Source organism: Myiozetetes cayanensis, unplaced genomic scaffold (assembly GCF_022539395.1).
Source record: "Myiozetetes cayanensis isolate MyiCay16 unplaced genomic scaffold, myiCay2020 scf15, whole genome shotgun sequence".
NCBI classification, from domain to species: Eukaryota; Metazoa; Chordata; class Aves; order Passeriformes; family Tyrannidae; genus Myiozetetes; species Myiozetetes cayanensis.
The window spans coordinates 8,518,474-8,539,291 of record NW_026087159.1 but is presented as its reverse complement, the minus strand read 5'-3'; the positions used below and the strand labels follow the sequence as shown (position 1 = coordinate 8,539,291).

Here is a 20,818-nt window from a genome sequence, read left to right as displayed (position 1 = left end):
AATAGCTTTCTGTATGTAACCTCATCTCATCTCATCCTGACATAATCTTAATTAGTCTTAGTTCTACTGCAGGGAAGCCTACTGAGGCAGTTAGCACCATATAATTAATCAGATACTTTGCACACATCACAGCAACCAACAGTGTCAACTTACTGATGTGAGTTAATACAAACAGAAACCAACCCTGCCTTTCCCTTTCACATGAACTAAACATGAGGCATGGAATGAACAAATGAATATTTCTTCTATACACTGCTAAAGTCCTTTCTTTCCTTAGCAGCCATTTCCTAATGCATCATTACTCTGCAAAGTAAATATTTTTTTCCTGTGGTACAAGGAAAGAACATGGAATTTGGTATTTCTCTTAAATTTCTGTTTCTCCACAGCAGAATAAGCCCAGTAACTGAAATAAGCAATGATATGACATAATTCTTGCTGGTGAAAATCATGAATCTCACACTCTATTTTTTTTCTGTGTGCTTTAGAAGTTTTTAAGAAACTGAATTTTACACCTGCACATAAATACATATTTGAGAGCACAATCTGCAACATTCAGTCATCTCATAGCAACGGAAAATAAAATATTATTTTATACTTAAGAATATAAATATGTACAATGCACACACAAAATCAGTGGATTAAAAGCTTCACCACCTATCTATGTAATTGTACATCTTAACTTTATTCTATTGTTTGAGATTTATCTTTTCTCTTCATTGCAGGAGCCAAACATGACAGTATTGTACCCAATGTCACCAAAGGGGAAACCATATGATTATATGATTTGATGGCAAGGAACAAAAAGACTACTGCTTAAAGAAAGCAATTTTATAAAGCTCCATCCTCCTAAGCTTAAACCAAAAGAGTTCATTATAACCACAGGGCTTACTCAGTTTTGTATGGCCTCTGTAATATGCTATGGTGCTTATTAATAGAAAATGCAATGTTTAATACATGGCAGTGTTTTGCTTCAGCAGAACACTGTAAAACTACTTGCAAGAACAATTTAGTGCATAACTAATATTCAACATAAGAAAGAGTAGTCTAATATTTAGTGATTTCTCAGATTCTCAGTGAGATTATAATCTTAGAAAGGTAGTATTTAAATGCAAGTTTATTTCAGGAACTGTCAGTAAACTGCTTAACACCTTCTCTCGGCAGTGTTTGTGGCCCAAAGCAGTTAAGTATCCAAGACAGGAATTATTAAAAATTGTTACAGCTCTAGTCTTGGCATTTCCAGTGGTATCTCTGCAAAGGAACACGTACAGTCTGTTCACTACCTGACCCAAGGAGTCATTCCCCACTATTACTGTCCAAAGTCTTGGGATGTTTTTTGGTATTTGAAGGTCTATCACAAGAAATTAGGGAGCTTACTGGAACTGCCACGTGTTTCAGGTGCTGTCAACCATGATTACCACTCCTCAAACAAAGAACTATAATGTCCATTTTTCAGTACTTAATTGCCCTGCCTCTCTCTCCTATAGAAAAATATCTCAGTCTGATAGTCATGTCATCTAGGCAAGTTCTAGTGAAACTCTCACTGTTTTGGATTAATTTTTCCAGTCTGAAGTGCCAGATTTCTTATTGGGTATGATCTTGGACAACTGCTGAAGTTCTTTCTAAAGCACATCTATTTGACACAAAAAATGCTACCCAGGTGAAATCTGTAACGGAGCAAATTCTGTACGCTCAGAGCAGGTGGCAATAGCTGCTCCACAGAAACATGCAAGATTCCTCACAGGAAATGGTTTCTGTTGTCTAGATCTCTTTTTGACAGTATTTGCTACATTTTGTGCTTCTTAGCAGTTAATAATTGGTTTAAGTGTGGAAACACTGGTTTTATTATGTTTCCATTTAGTAAAACATAACTCTGGTCATTCTTGTCACGTATCTAAATTTGTCTCTGGATATCCATGTGATATATCTGGAGCATCTTTTCTCCAGCCGAGCCCTAAAGCATCTTATGCTCTCTATTCTTAGACTTTATTGATGCCTAGACATCTCCAGAGCGTATCTGAGCATGGACTGCCTTTGTCCAGTGACAGCAGAAATGTGCATTTAAGTAAAGTGGTGCAGGATTTGCAATGTCACACAGAGTGGAAGGTCTTGCCTAACAGCCAACTTCATAGTGTTGACTTTATTTGTTTTGCAAGGACTCAAAACCCCTGGTAAGTGCTGAGTCTGTAGTTCCATGGAAACCAGGTATGCCAAATTGAATGCTTGCACTGTTAACAATATCCTCCAGAAAATCTCCTAAAAAATGATCAGCAATATGAGGATACCTTCTTTTCATTTATGCATTCACTTTAGTTTCTTCTTTCTAGGACCACCAGGATGTGCTACCTACATCCAGAAGAAAACTGTGCTGCATGTGCTGGTTCTGGTAATACTTAGAGCAAGCTATGAAATATAAAAATCAGTTAAAATGATGGTGCTTACCCCGCTCTGTGTCATAGAGGTACACAAACTTTTCCCACTTATAATACGTCAAGAGACTCAAGATGGCTCCTTTTAACGCCGGCCGCATCTGGATGACAAACTGCACATCTGCATCTGTTGGGAAGCTGGGTGTGATGAAGGATGTGTGAAGGGCTCCACAAAATGACGTCAGTGTGTTCATTGACATCTGGTCATAGAATCCAAAGATGGCATAAACTCCTCTGGAAAACTGTGAACAGACTAAGAAAGACAGACAAGGGTGTGAAAAGCTGAAAAGCACTGAAGGCAATCAAACTTTCAGAGTATATTTGAGGTAAGCCTTTTAATCATTCCTGATATTGCTCTGTATGATGCAGCAGATGGAATGAATTAACGAGATAATATATACTAATTTCAGTGTAGCAGTAAATTATACTGACTTTGTAACGATTAAACTGGCCTGAATGCATTTTTGGTTGTGACTTCTGATTATAATCCATCTCTGCATATTCTCTAAAAACTAACACAGGATTACATTGCCTGTCTGTAAAATACCTTCCCTCCCTTGACAGCACCTGGAGAGCTCTGTTAGCAGCTACATAACAAATGTCAGGTCTGCCTAAAAGTCAAAACATTAATGTGTATCCAACTTTGATTCAGATCTGATTCAAAGAACTCTGGATGTTTTATTCCCTTATAGTCCACAACTCTGAAATCTCTGTGTGGTCTTTTTCAGTGAGAAATTATAGTGACTTCTTATCTGAGTGTTAAAACCTTTTAGAAGCAGTTTGGAAAGTCTGTGGCTTATTACATGACCTCACAAATAAGCAGTACATATTGTTGCTTCGTGGAACAAAAGTTGGTATCCCTTAACCTGGAGACTTTTAGTAATTAACCATTCTGCTGTCCTGAGGAAGTAATTTTGTACCAGAAAATAATCCAAAAGCAGACAAAGGTGTTTTTTTCACACACTTCATTATTTCCCATCCTTTACTGAGATTGAACAACGACCATTTGGGACAAAACCAAAAGTATTTCAATCTATAAACATAGCCAGTTTCATTGGAGTTGCAGGAAAAAAGATTTTCTTTGTTGTTCAGCTCCGTAAGAAAAGTGCAAACTTCTTGTGACCTTTCCATGGAGGGATTGTGCATCAGACACAGTGAGGGAGCCTGATCTGTGAGGGGCTGGGACTCTGGCTCGTAGCAAACACTGCACAGCTGAACACACTGTGGCACAGCAGCACTTCTAATCAAACCACTGCTGGACTGAGAAGAGCCAGTCCTACTTGTAATGAAAATAAGTCTCCCACAAAAATGTTCACTCAATTGTTACGGTTTTGCTTGCAAAGAACTGGATTTAACAACAATTTTCAACTAGCCCCATTAAACACTTTTGCCAAAATGCTGCATATTTAACTTTGCAAAAAGCAAGGGCAAGTAATTACCAGTAAGGAAGACCTGACTTCTCCACACACATATACAGCATGGTTACTTCTGTGAGTACCATCATGAAACATTTCCCACCATAAATGCTACCACTTAGAATCACTAAAGACTGTTAAAGTAATTTTAAACAGGATTCTCCACAATATCAGCTCACTGACAACATCATGGATAACACCTCAAAGCAGCAGTCAGGTGTGAAAATTTGATTTGCTTCCTGGAGGTCCAGATGTAAAAATAAAAATGCTATTAAGGAATTTCTTTAAGTGTTTAAGATACTGTAAGAGGACATGACCAGCTGTGGATATCAGCAGCAAATTACAGCTGGTGCAGACACAAAAGAGGTGCACATGAGAAGCAGAAAGGAAATCAGAAGGGGTGATTTCTGAAAGAAAAGTTTGCAGAAGTTCACCAGAGTAAAAAAAAAAATATATATATATAAAAGAAGCTATAATACAGTAAGAATTTATTCCCAGAGGGATGACTGAGGAATTAAATACACTGTTAAAAAGGTATTTTGTTAAACTATATACCAGCAGGATATAAAGTTGAAAAGCTACCATAAAAATTATCTGCTGAAGTAACAAATAAAAGGCACTAACTTACAGGTGGAAAAAGGAAAAAATAAAGATTACATTAGAAAGTCTGGCAGTCTCCAAATCATTTCAATGGTCTGTAAACCCTCTAATTCCATGTGAATAATCAATGGAGTGGAACTAGTGGAGCTCAGTGTCCTCACATACACTGAGCCTGTACCTCACAGATCAGGCTTCTTTTACATATTTATTAATGGCCTAGTTTATGTAGATTTTTATGTAGATTCTGTACTGCAGAAAAAATCAAGTATTCCAGGAAATATTCTTGCAATGCAAACAAAACATTCTCAAAGATCTCCTGATCCTAAAAACCCAGAGTATTTCAGACAATCCTGGGTTCACCTATTATTTCTTCTCAGGTATGAGGTATAAGACTCAGCATTACTTCTGATCTGCGACTCAACTGAAATCACCCAGCTTTGTATGGACACTGCATCTGAAAAAAGTCACATGGGAGCCCCAAAAGCCCAGCATGTTATCCAGGCCTAGGATGTTAATGGGGAATACAGATTAGCTCTTAGTAGGAATGCTGGTTCCTACATCCCACAGAGTCAGTAGAGAAGAGGTGCAGCACTGAAGGGACTGACAGTGGCAGGTTCCAGTGTGGACAGTTCCTCTCCCCTGTTCCTCTGCCCTGTGCTGGGAACCACCTAGAAAGTGGTTGGCTCTTTCTTGTTCTTAGAGATGTGGCACCAAGGCATTGTGGCCAACAGTCTGAAAATGGTTCAAGGTCTTTGTCCTTTGGACATAATTCTGTCTTTCATGGCTGTTTTAAAACACTGAATTAAAATGTATTTTCATAGCAGATTGTGTTCTCTTATGCAAAGAGCCTACTCCTAATTTGTGAGTAATCTGAGAGAAAAACAGAGCCTGTGAACAACCTGACCATAAGCAGGACCTTCTCCAAATAACACCTTCTAGCCACCATGGAGCTGCTGCTTGCACGGAGGCAAGAGCTGCTGGTTCGGCCTTTCAGGTATCTGCAACTATTTTTCCTAAAAATTCTGGAGGATCACCCACAATATCTTCTCACAAATGCAAGGCCCTGTCCAGTCATATTTCCCCTGATTCAGGTTTGTATTCACTGCAGATTTCAAAGATTTAACCCTTTCACAGACTATCTGCCTTCTATTAGTAGCTTATTCTTTGTGACTATCCTGCACGCACCATAGGGTGACAATTTTATTTTACTGACCTGTTTAAAAGGCAAATAAACCTTTGTTTCTATAAGGAAAAACTAAAAGGCCAATTGTTTTGGTCCTCTGTGTTTATTTGCATTTTTGAACTCACAGTTTTGTTACAATTTTGTAGCATTAGGTCTTTTGTATAGTTTGTGACCTAAGAACCTATTGAATATCCATGAACTCAAAGCCACATTGCTATTTGTTTTCCAAAAAACAAAATGTGTAATTACACTAATTTTAATTACATTATTATTCTAACATCATTGGGTCACAAGGAAAATTTTAAAACGGTAAATAACTAAACCTTAGCTTTAAGTTCTTTTTACAAAGTACCTTCTATTGACAATCAGAACTATCCTCATGTTTGAGTAAGAATTTTGGTATTTTTCCTTAATTAATCACAGTTGATTTATGTTTGTTTTTCCCTATTTGAAAAATGCAGATGGTAAAACACATACTTTGGCTGTTAAAGAAATGATTTGGACACATCCTGATGCAACTTCATTCCTCAAGAAAAAAACCAATTTTTTTGCTGAGCTATGCCTGTATGAAACCACTTTTAATTAATTATGTGGAAGCACATCTCTTTCCAAGGAAAGCACATAAGCAAGTTCCTTTATAACCTGATCTGAAAAAGTTTCAACCTCCACAAACAAGGGAGAGAGGCCCTGAGCAGCAGTTCTCCAACAGGAGATCATGATAAGCCATTATTTTGGCATTAGGTGTAAAGTGAGTATTTATTAATGCTGATTTTACACTGGGCTTGTTCTCACAGCACGTGAGCTGCCACATGCCATCGTGTTCAGGAGTGGAAGGGATGGTATGATAGAAGCCTGTGAATTCTCAAGCATGTCAAGAGAAGATAAGAAACTTTCAGGTCATGACAGACTGGTGTTTCCTGCCAAGGAAGGGAAATGCTCAGAGCCAGAGTGATCACAGTGGCAAGCAGAATTTACTTTTGAAAAAAACCAAAACCCAAACCCAAGCAAACAATATCCCACTTAAGCCACACAAATAAATCTTGGTTTCTGTACTGAAAGCAGCTGAGCCATCCTGTCAGTGTAACCCACTGAACCCAGACTTCTGTTTTACTTGCAGTTCCATCCTCCCTCCAGTCAAGTCAGGCCCACCACTGAAACCTGCTAAGATTAACTGGTAAGATTTTTTTTTCACTCAGACCCCAGGAAGGTCGGGGGCCAGAACCTCAAAAACGTCCCGTTTCACACAAGTTCTTAGGTGTTTTATGTCTTTTTAAAATTTATTTTTGCTATCTAATGGTGTTTAGTTTTTCTGTCTTTTAGTGACTGTGAGTATTCCTGACACTGCAAGGTTGTGCAGGCTCTGACATCTCTACTGTCTATTGCCTGGAAGCTAAAGTCAAAACTTCTGACACCTTTTTTTTTTTACTTCCAGTCTTACTACAAACAACTGAAGCGTTACTAGGAACATTTACAAGTAGTTTTGGATTTTGCTTGTTTAGAGAAAATATGCATAAAGCCAACAGAAGAGATATGTTAATGGTGGATCTTAATACACCATTTCTACTGGATGATATAATTAGTGACTGAATTGTGAAAGTCAGCAGGATCCTCCACTGCCACACAGGATCTAAGAGCCCAGTAGTTTTGGAGTCAGGGGTTGGAGGTTACAATACTATTCCTTCTTCATTACTCTTTTTATGGACCAGTAATTTCCCCTTTGTCCATATCAGTTTCTTATAAAGTAGGTCTGACAAAATCAACCTGTGTCAAAGGGGCACTGCCTCAGTGACATCTCACAGCTCTCTGGGAGGAAAGGCACTGCTGGAGCTCCATCACCACGGACATTACCGTGTGCTGCTCACACCAGTTCCTTGGGTTTGTGTTCTGTGTTTCCCTCAGCTGGGAAAATTTGATTCCCTCCACTTTCTTCTGCCAATTGTCTTGGATTCCAGACAATTCTCACTGCCAGCTTCTACCAACAGACCAATGGGACTACTTTACAGTGGAATAATATGCAGCATTATGTCTGAGGAGTTGCCACTTCCTATCTAAGGCTCCACCCTATGCCTTCCTTGCTGTAATAATGCAAGGGTGGCCATTAACATCACTTCTTACAGTAAACCTACAGTCTGGCTCTTAAAGAGATAGGCAGTGCCTCTACTGCTTTCTTCCTCTTTCCCACTGAATGAAAAGGCACACTCTCCCTACCTTGAGCCCTGAGGAGATCAGAACAGCAGTGCCCCTGAATGCAGAATGAGATACTTGCAGGGGGCTCCAGGCAATCAGACCTTTAAATGCAAACTCATCATATTAAAAATTTAAAATTAGGTGAACGGCATTTATCTATAGCAAATAAAACCACCTTTTACGTTTTAATTAAGACACGAAATTCTGACATGAAGAAAATATTTTACTGTATTGTTTAAAATTTAGGTGAGAAAAGACGCATTTCTGAAAAAAGCATTTCTGGAATAGTTAACAGTGAATATTCTTGGGGGTAGAAGGGAACCAAGGAAGTCACAACTTGGAATTGCATACATATCTTCCTGAGGTTTTGGCTGTAACATCTCTTCCTACCTAGAAATGGATATGCACTCACAAACACAGAGAACTACACTACACAAAAGAAAGAAAACCCAGCCCAAAACCTCACAGCAGGACACAAAACAAAATCACGATTTACTCTTGTTGCTTCATTTATGGCATCAGTTTTCTGAATGATTTAACTGCAGTGTTTTATCTAGTTCTTTTTATAAAGAACTACTCAGCTTGCTTGCTTCATTCTATCTAATGCCTTCTTCAAACATACACACACCCTTCAGTTTGCATTTCTTTTTAGGAAAGCAAATAAAATAAAACCAGCACATTCAGGCACCAGGAGGGGGATATTATTAAACTGCAAATGAAAGGTGTAAGGATTAATCCATTCATATTTTACAAACCGTTTACTGGAAAGCAATTCAAAACACATGTTCAGATCCAAGCACGCCCAAACACCCTCTGGTCAAGATCCTGTTCAAGATTACTTTGGTCACCCTATCACAGCTCCACAACACACTGTTAAAACAGTCTTTATTTCTTATCTGCTCTTCAGGATGACTTTGGAACTACAATCCCAATTACAGTTCCTCTGTGCTGGGTGCTGTACAAATACATTACCATAGGCCTAGTTTCCTTCATATGCCCAATTATTTATGACATACTTGACTCATTAAACTTTACACATTTTGGCTTTTACACATAGCACCACGGTCAAATAAAACCCTAACAACGTACATGAATTTGCTGTGTGCTGGATCTTCTTTTCACACTGAAACATTTGTGTGAATTTTATGAGGGTATGAAAAATGCCAGCTTGCAATGATAAAAATAGGCCACTTAGGCTGTAACAGTGTGGTGGGAACACCAGCAGCACCAAGTCTCACGCCTGCCATGATGCCAAGAGGTGCCTGTGGAGACCTGCAGTGGCTGCTCGTGAGAAAGAAGTGCATCTCTGAAGTCAGATCCTTTTAGACAGAAAGGCTGACAAAAGAAAGCTGCAGTGAAAGGCACTCAGTGAAAGGCAGCTGATGTCCACTCAGGTGTGAGGTATTTGTCCACTAGTGTACCTTCAGTCAGGTAAAGGTGAACCACATCAAAACCGCTCTGGCCCCAGACTGCCAATTTGATACATATGCAAATGAAAGCTTTGGTATTTAAAAAACTAGCTAATATATTGGAAATGTCAGCAAAAAGGACATTCTTAAGCACCAAACTGCAAGACAGATAGAAAGGCTGAACACAACCTTGACTGTCCTGGGAAAGCTGTGCTTAACTTTCTGAAAGCTGTTCTAGTCTGAGAGTACTGCAGGTAGCCTGAGTAACTTAGAACAGGAGATGCTACCTGTGCTGCTATTTTCTACTCACTGTTTAGCTCCCAAGATACTTCCAAACCTAAGATGGTGTAGAAAATGAGCTACCTCTGTTTTCAGATTACTAGCCACAAAGTTTAAAAAAAAAAAAATAAAATTTTTTAGCCTTGTTAAAACTTAAGCACAAGATGAGTCTCTTGTCCCACAAATCATACCAAATTATAATGTAAGTTTTTCATTAAAAAAAAGAAACATCACTTGCCATTCAGAATCTCTGTATTTATGACACATTTCTGATGGCAGCAGAAATCCACCCAGTTTCCAGGAGAAGTGTCAGCCTCTTATCAGAACTTTCAAATTATAAAAAGTTTTTGTTTACCTGGCATTTCTATCACACACTGATTTTTTTTTTTTAAATACCATGGATTCTGAGTACTATGAGAGCATTCCTTTTGAAAAGCTATGAGTCAGATTATCATGACTCATTTTGAAGTATAATCCATTGGCGTTTGCAAGAAGCAAAATAGGGGTTTAAAGCTTAAAATGAATTAAAGGTAAGAGGAGATATATCCGTGCCATACAGATCAACTGATTTTTCTGGAGGATGATTTAAAAAACATGTTAGGTATTTAAGGACTATACTTAATAACGTGCTGATCAAAGTACTGCATGATCTTGCTTGTGCCTTTAGAAGATGAAGTTCAAGCTTTCAGACCAGGCCCCACAAATTATAACCAAGTTTCCTGTTTTTAAACCCATCCTGGCAATTCACGGTCTTCTGCTGTTAACAGACCACTTTCCATCCTGATCCTGGCCACCCCCCCAGGCTGCTCACAAGGAAGTATTCCTTTCAGTTTTAAGGGAAACAAACACAATTTTAAACAAAAAGCTTTTAGAAAGAGGACTTTGTAACACTGCTGCAGAACTCAGATTTGTATTATCTGTGAGCTATTCTGCTTTCTGCCTATGGTGGTCCTGACACCAAAGTCAATACTTGGAGGAGGAGCACAAGAGGTTCCTCTCTGTAGACAGTTAAACTCACTGCTGGAGAGAAATGGGAAAGCATCAGTATCTTCCTTGTATCCCCTGATGAAGAGATGTTTCTGCTCAGTTACTCCAGGATGATCAATGCCTTGCCAACAGCAGCAGTCTGTGCAATGCCAACACTCTCCTCCTCATTGCAGCTCCACCATCCTGGATGCTTAAGATTTATGGCATGGGCCCCCTCAACTTTAGAGAGTGTTAGAGACTTAACGGGTGGATGTAAAGCAGTTCCTTGAGCTTTGCCCTCTGAGAAAAGGTTTAGGCTGCCCTACACCCATAACCACACCCTCCTTTCTCCAGGAAGCACAGAAGATGAGCTAACCCCTGTGTGAGGGAGCCAGAGGACCTGGCAAAGCTTTTCCCGTAAGAGTCTAAATATATTCCCAGCAAACAATGATCATTTGCGTCCTTCACATCTGAGACTCCAATTCCTGTTTCGTGACTAATCTCTGCAGAAACATGGACAGTCTGCGTGCAACACAAATATATAACACTCACTCGAGTGAAATAACTTGTTTCCATCTGCTGCACCATTTGAAATGCTTTTAATTTTAATCTCGTATGTTATGCCAGCATGCTGTGATCACTTTGGATTGTAACCGTATCTCTTATTTTCTGAAGCAATTTTTCTAAAAATGTTGGTCAGAGGAAAATATGAAAAACCCTGTTCTTTCAAAAATTACTCAGTTATAACATACCAGAAAATTTAGCAGCCATTTATTTACAGGCAGCCAATATACTACTAATATACATACCCAATATACTCTACTAATATGCATATTCTAATAAACACAGTAACATTTAATAGTTTAATATAAAATCACGAATGTTTCTGTAACTTTCTTCAAAGTAATAAGAGTCCCACAAGCCATTAAGCACCCTGTCTTGGAACAAAAAGACATGTTCAAAAAAGCGTTTTTAATATGAACATGACAAGATGTGGTAGACCAGGGAGTACCCAAGTTGCTATTGTTACCATCTTCAGAGATGATTTATCTCACATATCTCGTCAATACTTCAAACAACAAGCTAAGAGAAAGAAAGAGCTTTGTGGTATGGAGTAAAAAATAAATCACACCCATCAGAGAAGGGCAGCGTTTTGCAGCTGAGGATGTTAGGCAGAACATAGGGTTGAATCAAAGCACAGCAGTTGAAGGCAAAGCTGTGTCTCAGAGCTGCAGATCAGCAGCAGTTCTCTCCAGCATTCCAGTACTCTGAAGGGATTTCTTGTATCACTGGAACATCTCGGTATGGAGGAAGTAAAAAGGCAGAGGCGTATTATTAAATGTATGCTTGTTCAGCAGATCCTTCCCTAAGTGATTTCAGAAGTTGACTTCATTCTGGGCCACTGTGGTGAAAGGCAATAAATCAAAACAAGGCTCTGGCAGTGTGATGGAAGATGAGCTGAGTCTGCTGAGGTGGTGCCATTTATAGGCCTGTGGGGATATATTACAGAGGATGAGATAGAAGAGGCAAAATGGCCAACACACCTGAAGCACTGAATGGGGTAAAATTCACCAGGAGGTGAAGGCCACAATTAAGGTTGTCCAAGGAGAAAGGGGATGCAAACGCCAAAACAGCAGCTGTGCAAGCAGCCTCCAGCTCTGGAGGGCTTCCAGTTGGCTCTATGAGAGCAGAGCATGGTGCTGGCTGACAGACAGCCCAGTTTACCCAGAGCAAGAGTCCCTAACACTTTCCTGGAGGCTCTGCAATAGTATTCCAGCAAGCACTGCAAGTACATCTCGGACCGGTGGACTGGATTTGACACCTCTGTATCTCTTTCCCCAGTGTACTCAAGGTTCATGGGGCTATGCAATTCTCACCCAGTCCTTGTGTCCCACTGCTGTCAGCTTTCCCCCTGCTGACAGGCTTCATACCAGTTAACACAGGAGAGGAAACAGAAAGGCTGTGAAAGCTGGCTTCAGCAGCCAGGGAAATTATTGGAAGATGCTCCTTAGGTGTCCAATAAAGAGCCCACCTATTGTCACTGGAGAAGTTCACATGGAACTCAGCAAGAGCTGGACTAGAACTGAGAGACTGAAACTGAGTAGACTGAAAGAGTAAACTACAGAAAAGCAAAATTAAAATCCCGACTGCCCTCACAAAAGCATCCCCCATCTATTTTTATTCTCTCTATAATTTCTATCTGCCTTACAGTCCAAAGAGTCCCTCTTGCTACCAGCCTCCTGGACCTTCACAATCACATCTGACAGTAATTCACAGACCAGTACCCTCAGCTAAGCCAGTGCCTTATTTACAGGGAACAACAAGAATATTATTCTTTATAAATTATGCATAATCACTATTTATCAAGCTGGGTTAATTGGCACATAACAAAAGAGCTGTCTGGTGCACAGCTGAATAATGTGGAAGCCAAAATTGATGGAAATGGTACAGCAAAAGCCTGATTGTGAAAGAAAAGTCACATTGCTACATGTTAATTCTTAACTGATTGCTGCCCTTTCAAAGGAGGAGGGGGCAGCCAAGAGAGACAGACCAAGTTTGAAATTATTTGTTAATCTCAGAGGGTTTGGACAGATTGTCATAGCTTTAAATACTGGTTTAAAGTCTCAGCCAGCTGCATAGTGAGATGTTAACCTGGTGCAAATGTATTTTCTGTGTTCCACAAGACACTGCTACATTCATAAGAAGAGAACGATCTCATTAATCATCAACAACAGCGTGAGACTGTGGTCTGCAGGGGTGCGTGTGATGGTGACAGAGAAGTGGGGCTCTTCCCACATCTTCAATTGACAGAGAAGAGCTAAAGGCCTCATAGCAAAGCCAGACAAGCAGCCTTTTGGCTCTACTCAAGAGGTCCTGGAAGTCCTCATCAGAAACCTGGGGTGCCATGAGACAGTGGCAATGTGGGGCAGCACTTGACTTTCTCTAGAACCACACACACCTGAAGAACCCCTGTTTAGTCAGCTTTATTCTACATGCACAGAACTGTGTCACTGACATCAGCAAGGCTTTACTAAATGCCTTACGTCCCAAAGCTGCATGCATAAATACATGCACACGCTTAGGTGTTTTCAGGAACAGACACAGACTGAAGAATGCGATCAAGATGCTGACTCAAAGCTGACCATCAAATTACCATGATGCTCCCTCTGGAAGGAGGTCCCCTTTCCATGATGTATTACAGTCTAGCTGAATTAGGGGTACTGATGATTTAGTCTGATTTACACCACTACACCTCCACACTTCCCTAGTATCTTCTCTACTAACACTAAAGTCTCTCCTAGCAGTAGAATCCCTGCAAATCTATGACTTCAAAGATCAGCCCTTTCTTTCCTCTCTCTCTCACCCTTGCTAGGAGAGTTACCAGAACATGAGAAGACTCCAGTAACTTTCATTTCATGAGTCAGAAGCTCTTTTATTTACAAACACCATTATGGCCAGAGAATCCTGCTGTGATCTCACCATTTTTATGGTCTCATCAGCATAAACACAAATGGAGAACCACAGATACTTTTCTCTATCAGAAACATGGTTACCACACGTTAGCTTTCCTCTGAAATTATTCTGAAATTTACCAAAGTTACCAAGTTACACACATTGTTCACATCATGGCTCATCATCAGTGGGCTACAATCCATGCCTTGCATTCATATCCTCCATATCCAAGAGGCTCCTAAGACTGAATTCTTGGTGCCCCTTGAGCAGTATAAAGTGACTCATGAAAGAGCTTTATGTGCCAAAGCATCTTCATTGTCCTCTTTTTTTTGTTTTTATTTATTTATTTTTATTTTTATTTTATTTTATTTTTTATTTTAATTTTTTAAAAAATCTTTACTGAAAAAAATATTCTGATGTCTCTGGCAGTTTTTGATTGAAAAAGCGGAATTTGATAGATAAGACAGTGTGTGCTGCATATCAAATATTCACAAAGGTTAATACCAGTGACGGCATGAATTTCTGTTGATTCATATGTACAGTTAACCAGTGTGCTCACTGTCAACTTCTTAATTATTTTACATTATAAGTTTCTGATACATGATTTAATTTGTCTCAAACATGGGCCTGTTTTAATGTACCTGGTTTTTTGCATGTAAACAAATAACAAGTAACTTGGTTGCTATTGAATAAATCCTTCTTCAACCTACTCTTTAATCATCTGTATCAGGGTCTGCTTTCCAACTCATTCCTTAGCCTCTTGGTTCACAGATGTGCTCCATCTCCACAGTTGTATTAGCACCTTATATCCAAATGCCTCTGTAATAGCAGCTTTTATTAGAAGTATCAAAAAAATTATCCTCTCTGGCTTTGCACAAGAATGACTAAATCTGCTAATAGCTTCCACCAACAAATTCCAAGCATCCTGCAGAAACACTGTGTAAACTTAGAAGGGAAGAGGAAAATTGAGGCGGGGGAAGTTCAAAACAACAAATTTGCTGTGACAGTATCCAAGCTTTTTCTGGTTTGGGAAGAAAAATTCTAATCCTTATGGCAGAAAATAGGCTTGAATATCTAAGGCGTAATGCACTGTGGATCCTTCCCTCAGCAAGCCACTTCAGTAAACCATCCAGAGCTCTTAATCACCCTTTGCCATAACAAAAGGAATCAGCCAATTTAGGGGGTATTGTTCAGCCAAGGAACAAGCAGATGAGTCTCACCAGTGTCTCAAACACAACTGTGCAACACCCAAATCAGTGCAAAGTTGGGAGAAACAGCCTTAAAACAGCCATGTGTATCTCCATGACAGCATTCCTGACATCCAATCTACGGGCACCAAACAGCTCAACTGCAGCAGTTCGGATGACAGACGGCAATAAATTTGTTTGCCTTAAGGAAATTTCTCCCAGGGCTGTACCGTTCCTCAAGCTCTGCAGTGAGCTGCAGGATGAGCTCTTTCCAGCAGACCATCATCACCCTGAAGGCCTGTCCCCATTCCTGCTTATCCCTTGCTTGCAGCACCACCTGTTCGGGAAGGTCAACCACGGAACAAAACTGTACCAAGGATAGGAAGAGTCTTACTGAGAGAAGACAAACTGGAGAGAGTTCTGGGTGACCTGACTGGGCTCTGTAGGCAGGGAAGCCCTTATTCATGGCAGGCACAGACATAACAATGAGAGGAACCATTTCATGAACTCAATGAACTTGATTAATTTTTCATCGGCCTTTCAAAAAAGCTTTTAAAAAAATCAGCTCACTATGCACAACAGAATAGGAACTGAAATGTGACTACAGTTAGAGACTGTACACAATGCCTTACTTTAATTTAAATCTATTCATGTCACAGAATCACAGAAAATGCTGAGTTGGAAGAGACCCACAAGGATCATCGAGTCCAACCCTTAGCCCTACACGGACCATCCCCGAGAGTCGCACCATGGGCCTGAGAGGATCATCCAAATGCTTCTTGAGCTCTGTCAGCCTTGATGCTCGACTGGCTGGCAATGATTTGCTTACAAAAAAACCCATAAAAACCTTCTTAAATTTCTTTTTTACTTATTTCTTATAAAGTAACTCACAGCATCTTCTAGGTTTTATAGATTAAAGACTCTGAATTTTAACTTGCAACTTTCAGTGCCAATTTCAGAGTAAATTTAAAATAAATATTTTTTATCTTGCTAGAATCAGTGTAACAGTCAACAAGAGAAGTATTCACATCATTCAGCAAACAAGCAGCACACCACAACCTGAGGTTCTAAACCAGGAAATCTCTATTTCTCTGCACCACAAAAATCCTTATGTATTTCTACACTGCCTGTTAAGACAACAAAAAGGAGTATGATAATGTGTATTTGTTTAAACTGATACATGGTATGGAGTTAATGCCAGGCTACTGCTACTGAATTTTCCTAGTCTGATTTTGAAATAGACTCCTTGACAGGGTCAAGCTTTTCAAAGCAGCCCATCAACAGATTATTTCTGGACTTGAAAATTTTGTAGGTCTTGAATAGATTTATTTGGTGAACTCAGGTAAAGCTTTTCAGATAGATTAATAGACTAAGTGAAGTGTCTCTCTAGACTATAATAGGAGACTTAAGAGACCTCATTTTCTAAGAAATGTCAGCAATAGGCACAGAAGACTTCTTTGTACTCTAATTTTCTCCATGTATTTTCCATTTACATGAGCCAGTCCAAGCCCTCCTTCCCACTGGCAATGTTATCAGAGAGACAATACCTTTCTATAACAAAAATAGCACAGAAACTTGCATAAGAAAAATGAATTTGATAACAATAGAATGAGTTCCTCATAATAATTTAATAAAGTGAAGACATGAAGATTTAAATCCTCCAGAAGAGCTGCATAAAAGGGATTGATGAATTCATCAGCTCTTCCAAGTTTCCCCAAGAAGCCCAGACAATATTTCTTACCTCCTGTTCTACAGAGATCACCTATAAAAGAAAAACAGGTATTCAAGTCCCTCTATTATGCTATTCTTTGCCTCTGGGGCTAAACTCACTGTTGAATCTGCTGTAAGTAAATGTGAAACATTTAAAAATATTCCAATTTGTTTCTAATCTTGTAACACCCTTTCTGGTTAGGAGCATGGTTCTGAACACTGGATATTAGGATACTATTTGAGCATAGAGCAAATTACTGACCTTTATAGTTTTCCACTAAGCCAACAAAAGTCTGCAAAAACAAGCCAGAAATGCAAACATAGTTAGGCTGTCACCAGCTCTAGTTAAGCACTGACAGTCCAATATTTCAAGAAGTCCTGAGACCTACAGAAACCACACCAGACAAACCAAATGACAAAATCCATGGACTGAAAAATCCCAGATTATTTTGCAACCATCCAAATAATTCAAAACTACCTCTTCCTGGCTATCAATTTTCTGTCACATTGGTGTTATAAGTAAGGACAGCAGGAAATAATTTTACACTGAGTACATGCAATCCATAAATTAACACTGCCTCTTAAAGCACAGAACCTTTGGGATTTTATTATGTTTTAATCTATGTTCGATAGAAATTTTTCATCCCATTAAAATTACTGGGTTATACAAGGATTTGGATGGTGGCCAGCTGATAGGAGCCTCCTCTTTACTCTGAATCTGTCCTCTTATTTTGTGGAGGGACTACAGGAACAGAAAGAGATTGACAGAAACGGGATAAGCAGCGCAATTTAACTCTCCTGGCTCTGGATCCTTTTCTAAGCTGTGGCTTTCCTTCACTTACTTGGTCCCATTCTTCCTCTCTCTCAGCCCCCTACACCATTCTCAAATGAACAATATCCTGCTATCACACAATTAACTTTGAATAAAAACATAAGAGGGAGAGTATTACTAAGGAACAAAGATAAACCACCGAACTGCCACAATAAAAATATTGTCTTTTACCAAAAGGACGGTTCAAACAAACGTAAATAAGTTCAGTATCTAGGATTTTCATGACTTCAGCTAAGCAGAATAAATGTGCTGGGTCAACCAATAAGTGAAACTAATCACGTCCTCCAGAGCTGCACTCTCCTGACAAGCCGCATTCTCCAGCCTCTTTCTAAAATGGTTGTATCTACAGAGTCCATTCAAACTTCCCAAATGAGGGAACAAATCCAAAGCACAGTCAGTTAATTAGAGCCAACGACGTGGGAAATGCAAGATAATTATATTCTTTTCCTAAAAGATTTATTTCTTAATGTCAGTTTTGGGAGACCAAGGGTGGAGCAAGTGAGAAATTAATCTCACCCTGGAAAACTTAACTCGCCTTTGTGAGACTCTCATAAGGAATGAAGTAATAATACTGTGTCACTTATTAAGGAACATTACTGATTACAGTAATATTACACAAAGTTGCTGCTGTACACATAATTTTAAAATTTTTGTCCTTGATATAAGCAGAGGTTGTCTGCACAAATGGAAGATGTGCATTTAATCCATGATGCAATTGTAGTGAAAAAGAATGAAACCAAGCTTGAATGGAAAGAAAAATATAAATAAAAATCACGACTTTTTAAAAAATAAGGATAATCAGCCATGAAAGGAAGGGTTCTTCCTCTAAAACAATGTAATCAGGGTTCCTGTGTTTAAAAAGTGTAATTGTTGCCTAAGACTAAGAAAAGCTACCTAAATGGATGACTGTGGAAAGACTGTTCAGGTGAAGAACTTGGGCTTGTGATAAACTAGATCTGAAAAATAACCACCTATTTTAGAAAAAAAACCCCATGTTCTCTTTCTCCTGAAAGACAAAAAACCTACCCAAAAGCAGACATTTGAGTGACATCTAATGGAAGGTCATGATGGAGACTACACACATTGGCTCTTGCAATGGATATTGCTACTAACAAAGAACAAAGTAGGGGCTTGAACTGGAATATCCACCCAGTGTTTTATACAGCTGAGCAGATGGTTGAAAGGCAAATTTGGGAATCTGAGTGCCCCATTTTAACATCAGAGTTCTCCAACAAGGTGTTAATGCCCTTATGGACAAGTGCAGAGAACACTGAAGAATATCTGTTAGCTACAAGCCACATACAAGCATCCTCTCAAATGACAGTGTTGCCCTTTCTTACTTCCTCCTCTGCCACCCTTTTCTTAAGAATCTGGATGACCATCACATGTAATCTTTATTATCACAATTGATCTTGTATCTTCGAAAAGACAAGCAGGACAGAAGCAGTCATACTGCAGCTCCACAGAAGAATGAGAAAACACCACTTAGGGAAGGACTACTCTCCTGAGGATTCCCACAAGATTTTCCTCTTTACTCTGAAATGAACTGCAGAAAATGCCACAGTTTTCCATAATTATATCTTAAAAAGAAAAAAGAAGAAAGAGAGATTCATCACTGGACTCAAGCTGCCCTTTCTGCTGAGGAAGCCAGAAAAGCAAAGGTATTAAGAGTATGTATCTACCAAAAATACCTGCTCTTCAGCTCCCAGGCTGGCTTTGTGAGAACTTGATACTGCAGCTGAATAGTCAAACTTGCATCCACGCTCTAATGAGAGGTAAGGGGAGCGCCTACTGTTTGCATTTACAGTAGCTCTGGTTCGTGAGCAGCAGGAGCAAGTTCAGCCATCACAACTGCTCAGCTTGCGCTGCTCTGATGCATCATTTCAGCAGGGGAGGCTTGGGGAACAATTAAGCAGAGCCATTCACAGCTGAAGATAATCCCAAATTTTGCCAAGTGCAGTTGCTAGTGCTTTATCCTTGCTACTGTACCTTGTCAGCCACTGCATCACACAAATTATCAGCAGAATCCATCTCTCTCCCTGCTGACAGCATGGGCGTGGGGGTGTCTATTCTCCCATGAACATGTAGGATATTTATCCCACTAACTCATCCACTTATACAGAGAGTGAGCATATCCTGTCTCATAAGAGGAGATTAAATTTTTGTAGAAAGAATTTAAAAATAAAGCATCATCAACTAAAGTGGTGATATTTGAACAGCTTCATTGCAGAGACTGAGACAAAGGGAAAGTAAGCAGAAGTGTTGAGCAGAAGGGAGCAGACATGAAAAGTGGCTTGCTAGGATCTGGAAAAACCCATGACAAGAGATGCTCAAATGAAGCTTTTTCATGGTTACAAATTCTACTTTTCAGTTAAGAAAAAAATCTCAGACAATGAAGGAGAAGAAAGAAAGAACAAGAGAAAAAAAATATTTTCCTATTCAGGAAATTGATAGTTTACAGAACTGAAATTATGATAAAAATATTCCATTTGAAAGCTATCACAGGTAATGCAAGCTGAGAAAGAATATGGTCCTTTGGCAACCAAACAACACATGAAGTTACAGCACATTTGTAATGACTTTTATCACTGTATTGCCAAAAAGAACTGCTAAAGACCATTTTAAGAACCATGGTGACACAGATCTGGTTCCATCAGGCACATTAAGCCAATCTACTCCAGTTCTTATCTGGACTTACATATTTTCTGAAATCTTAATTGCAGTTAGTTATTTAATAATTTGCTACAATTGCAAATATATTTTAAAACACACCCAAGCATCCTACAGCTACAACTGTCACCACTTTGTGCTGCTGAAGTTATGTTCAATGTAGGATATTAGTTCAGGTAAACACAGGGAAAATCTGCTCTCAGGGTAGCGGCTGCAGGCAATTGTGTTATTTCAGATCTAAACAAGGAAGCATTAGTAAAACTTACAATAAAAATGCTCTGAGCACTTTAATCTATTTTTGATCACTCATGACTGCAGAGCAAGACAACGGAAATTTTCAAGCACAGTACTTAAAAATCTATTTAATCTTTGTTTAACAGTTTTTCAAAACAGGAATCCTTCGAGTATACAGCAATGCACCAATGAAAGAGTACATTCCCTAAAACGTGAGAGGGGCTTTTATTTCAACTTTTGAGGTTCTAACTCATTTGAGCTGGAAGA

At 39.2% G+C, this 20,818-nt stretch overlaps 1 protein-coding gene across 7 annotated transcripts in view; it reads right to left on the bottom strand.

The window, feature by feature from the left end:
- GRIA3 (glutamate ionotropic receptor AMPA type subunit 3) overlaps positions 1 to 20,818 on the bottom strand; it is a 143,755-nt gene that overhangs the window by 106,165 nt on the left and 16,772 nt on the right. For all 7 annotated transcript variants that reach the window (XR_007628348.1, XM_050310922.1, XM_050310921.1 and 4 more), the window contains exon 3: positions 2,440 to 2,679. Coding sequence is in view for 6 of the 7 variants with exons in the window: in XM_050310922.1 (XP_050166879.1) it covers positions 2,440 to 2,679 (240 nt within the window). In the remaining variant the exon portion in view is untranslated. The remainder of the gene's footprint in view (positions 1 to 2,439; positions 2,680 to 20,818) is intronic.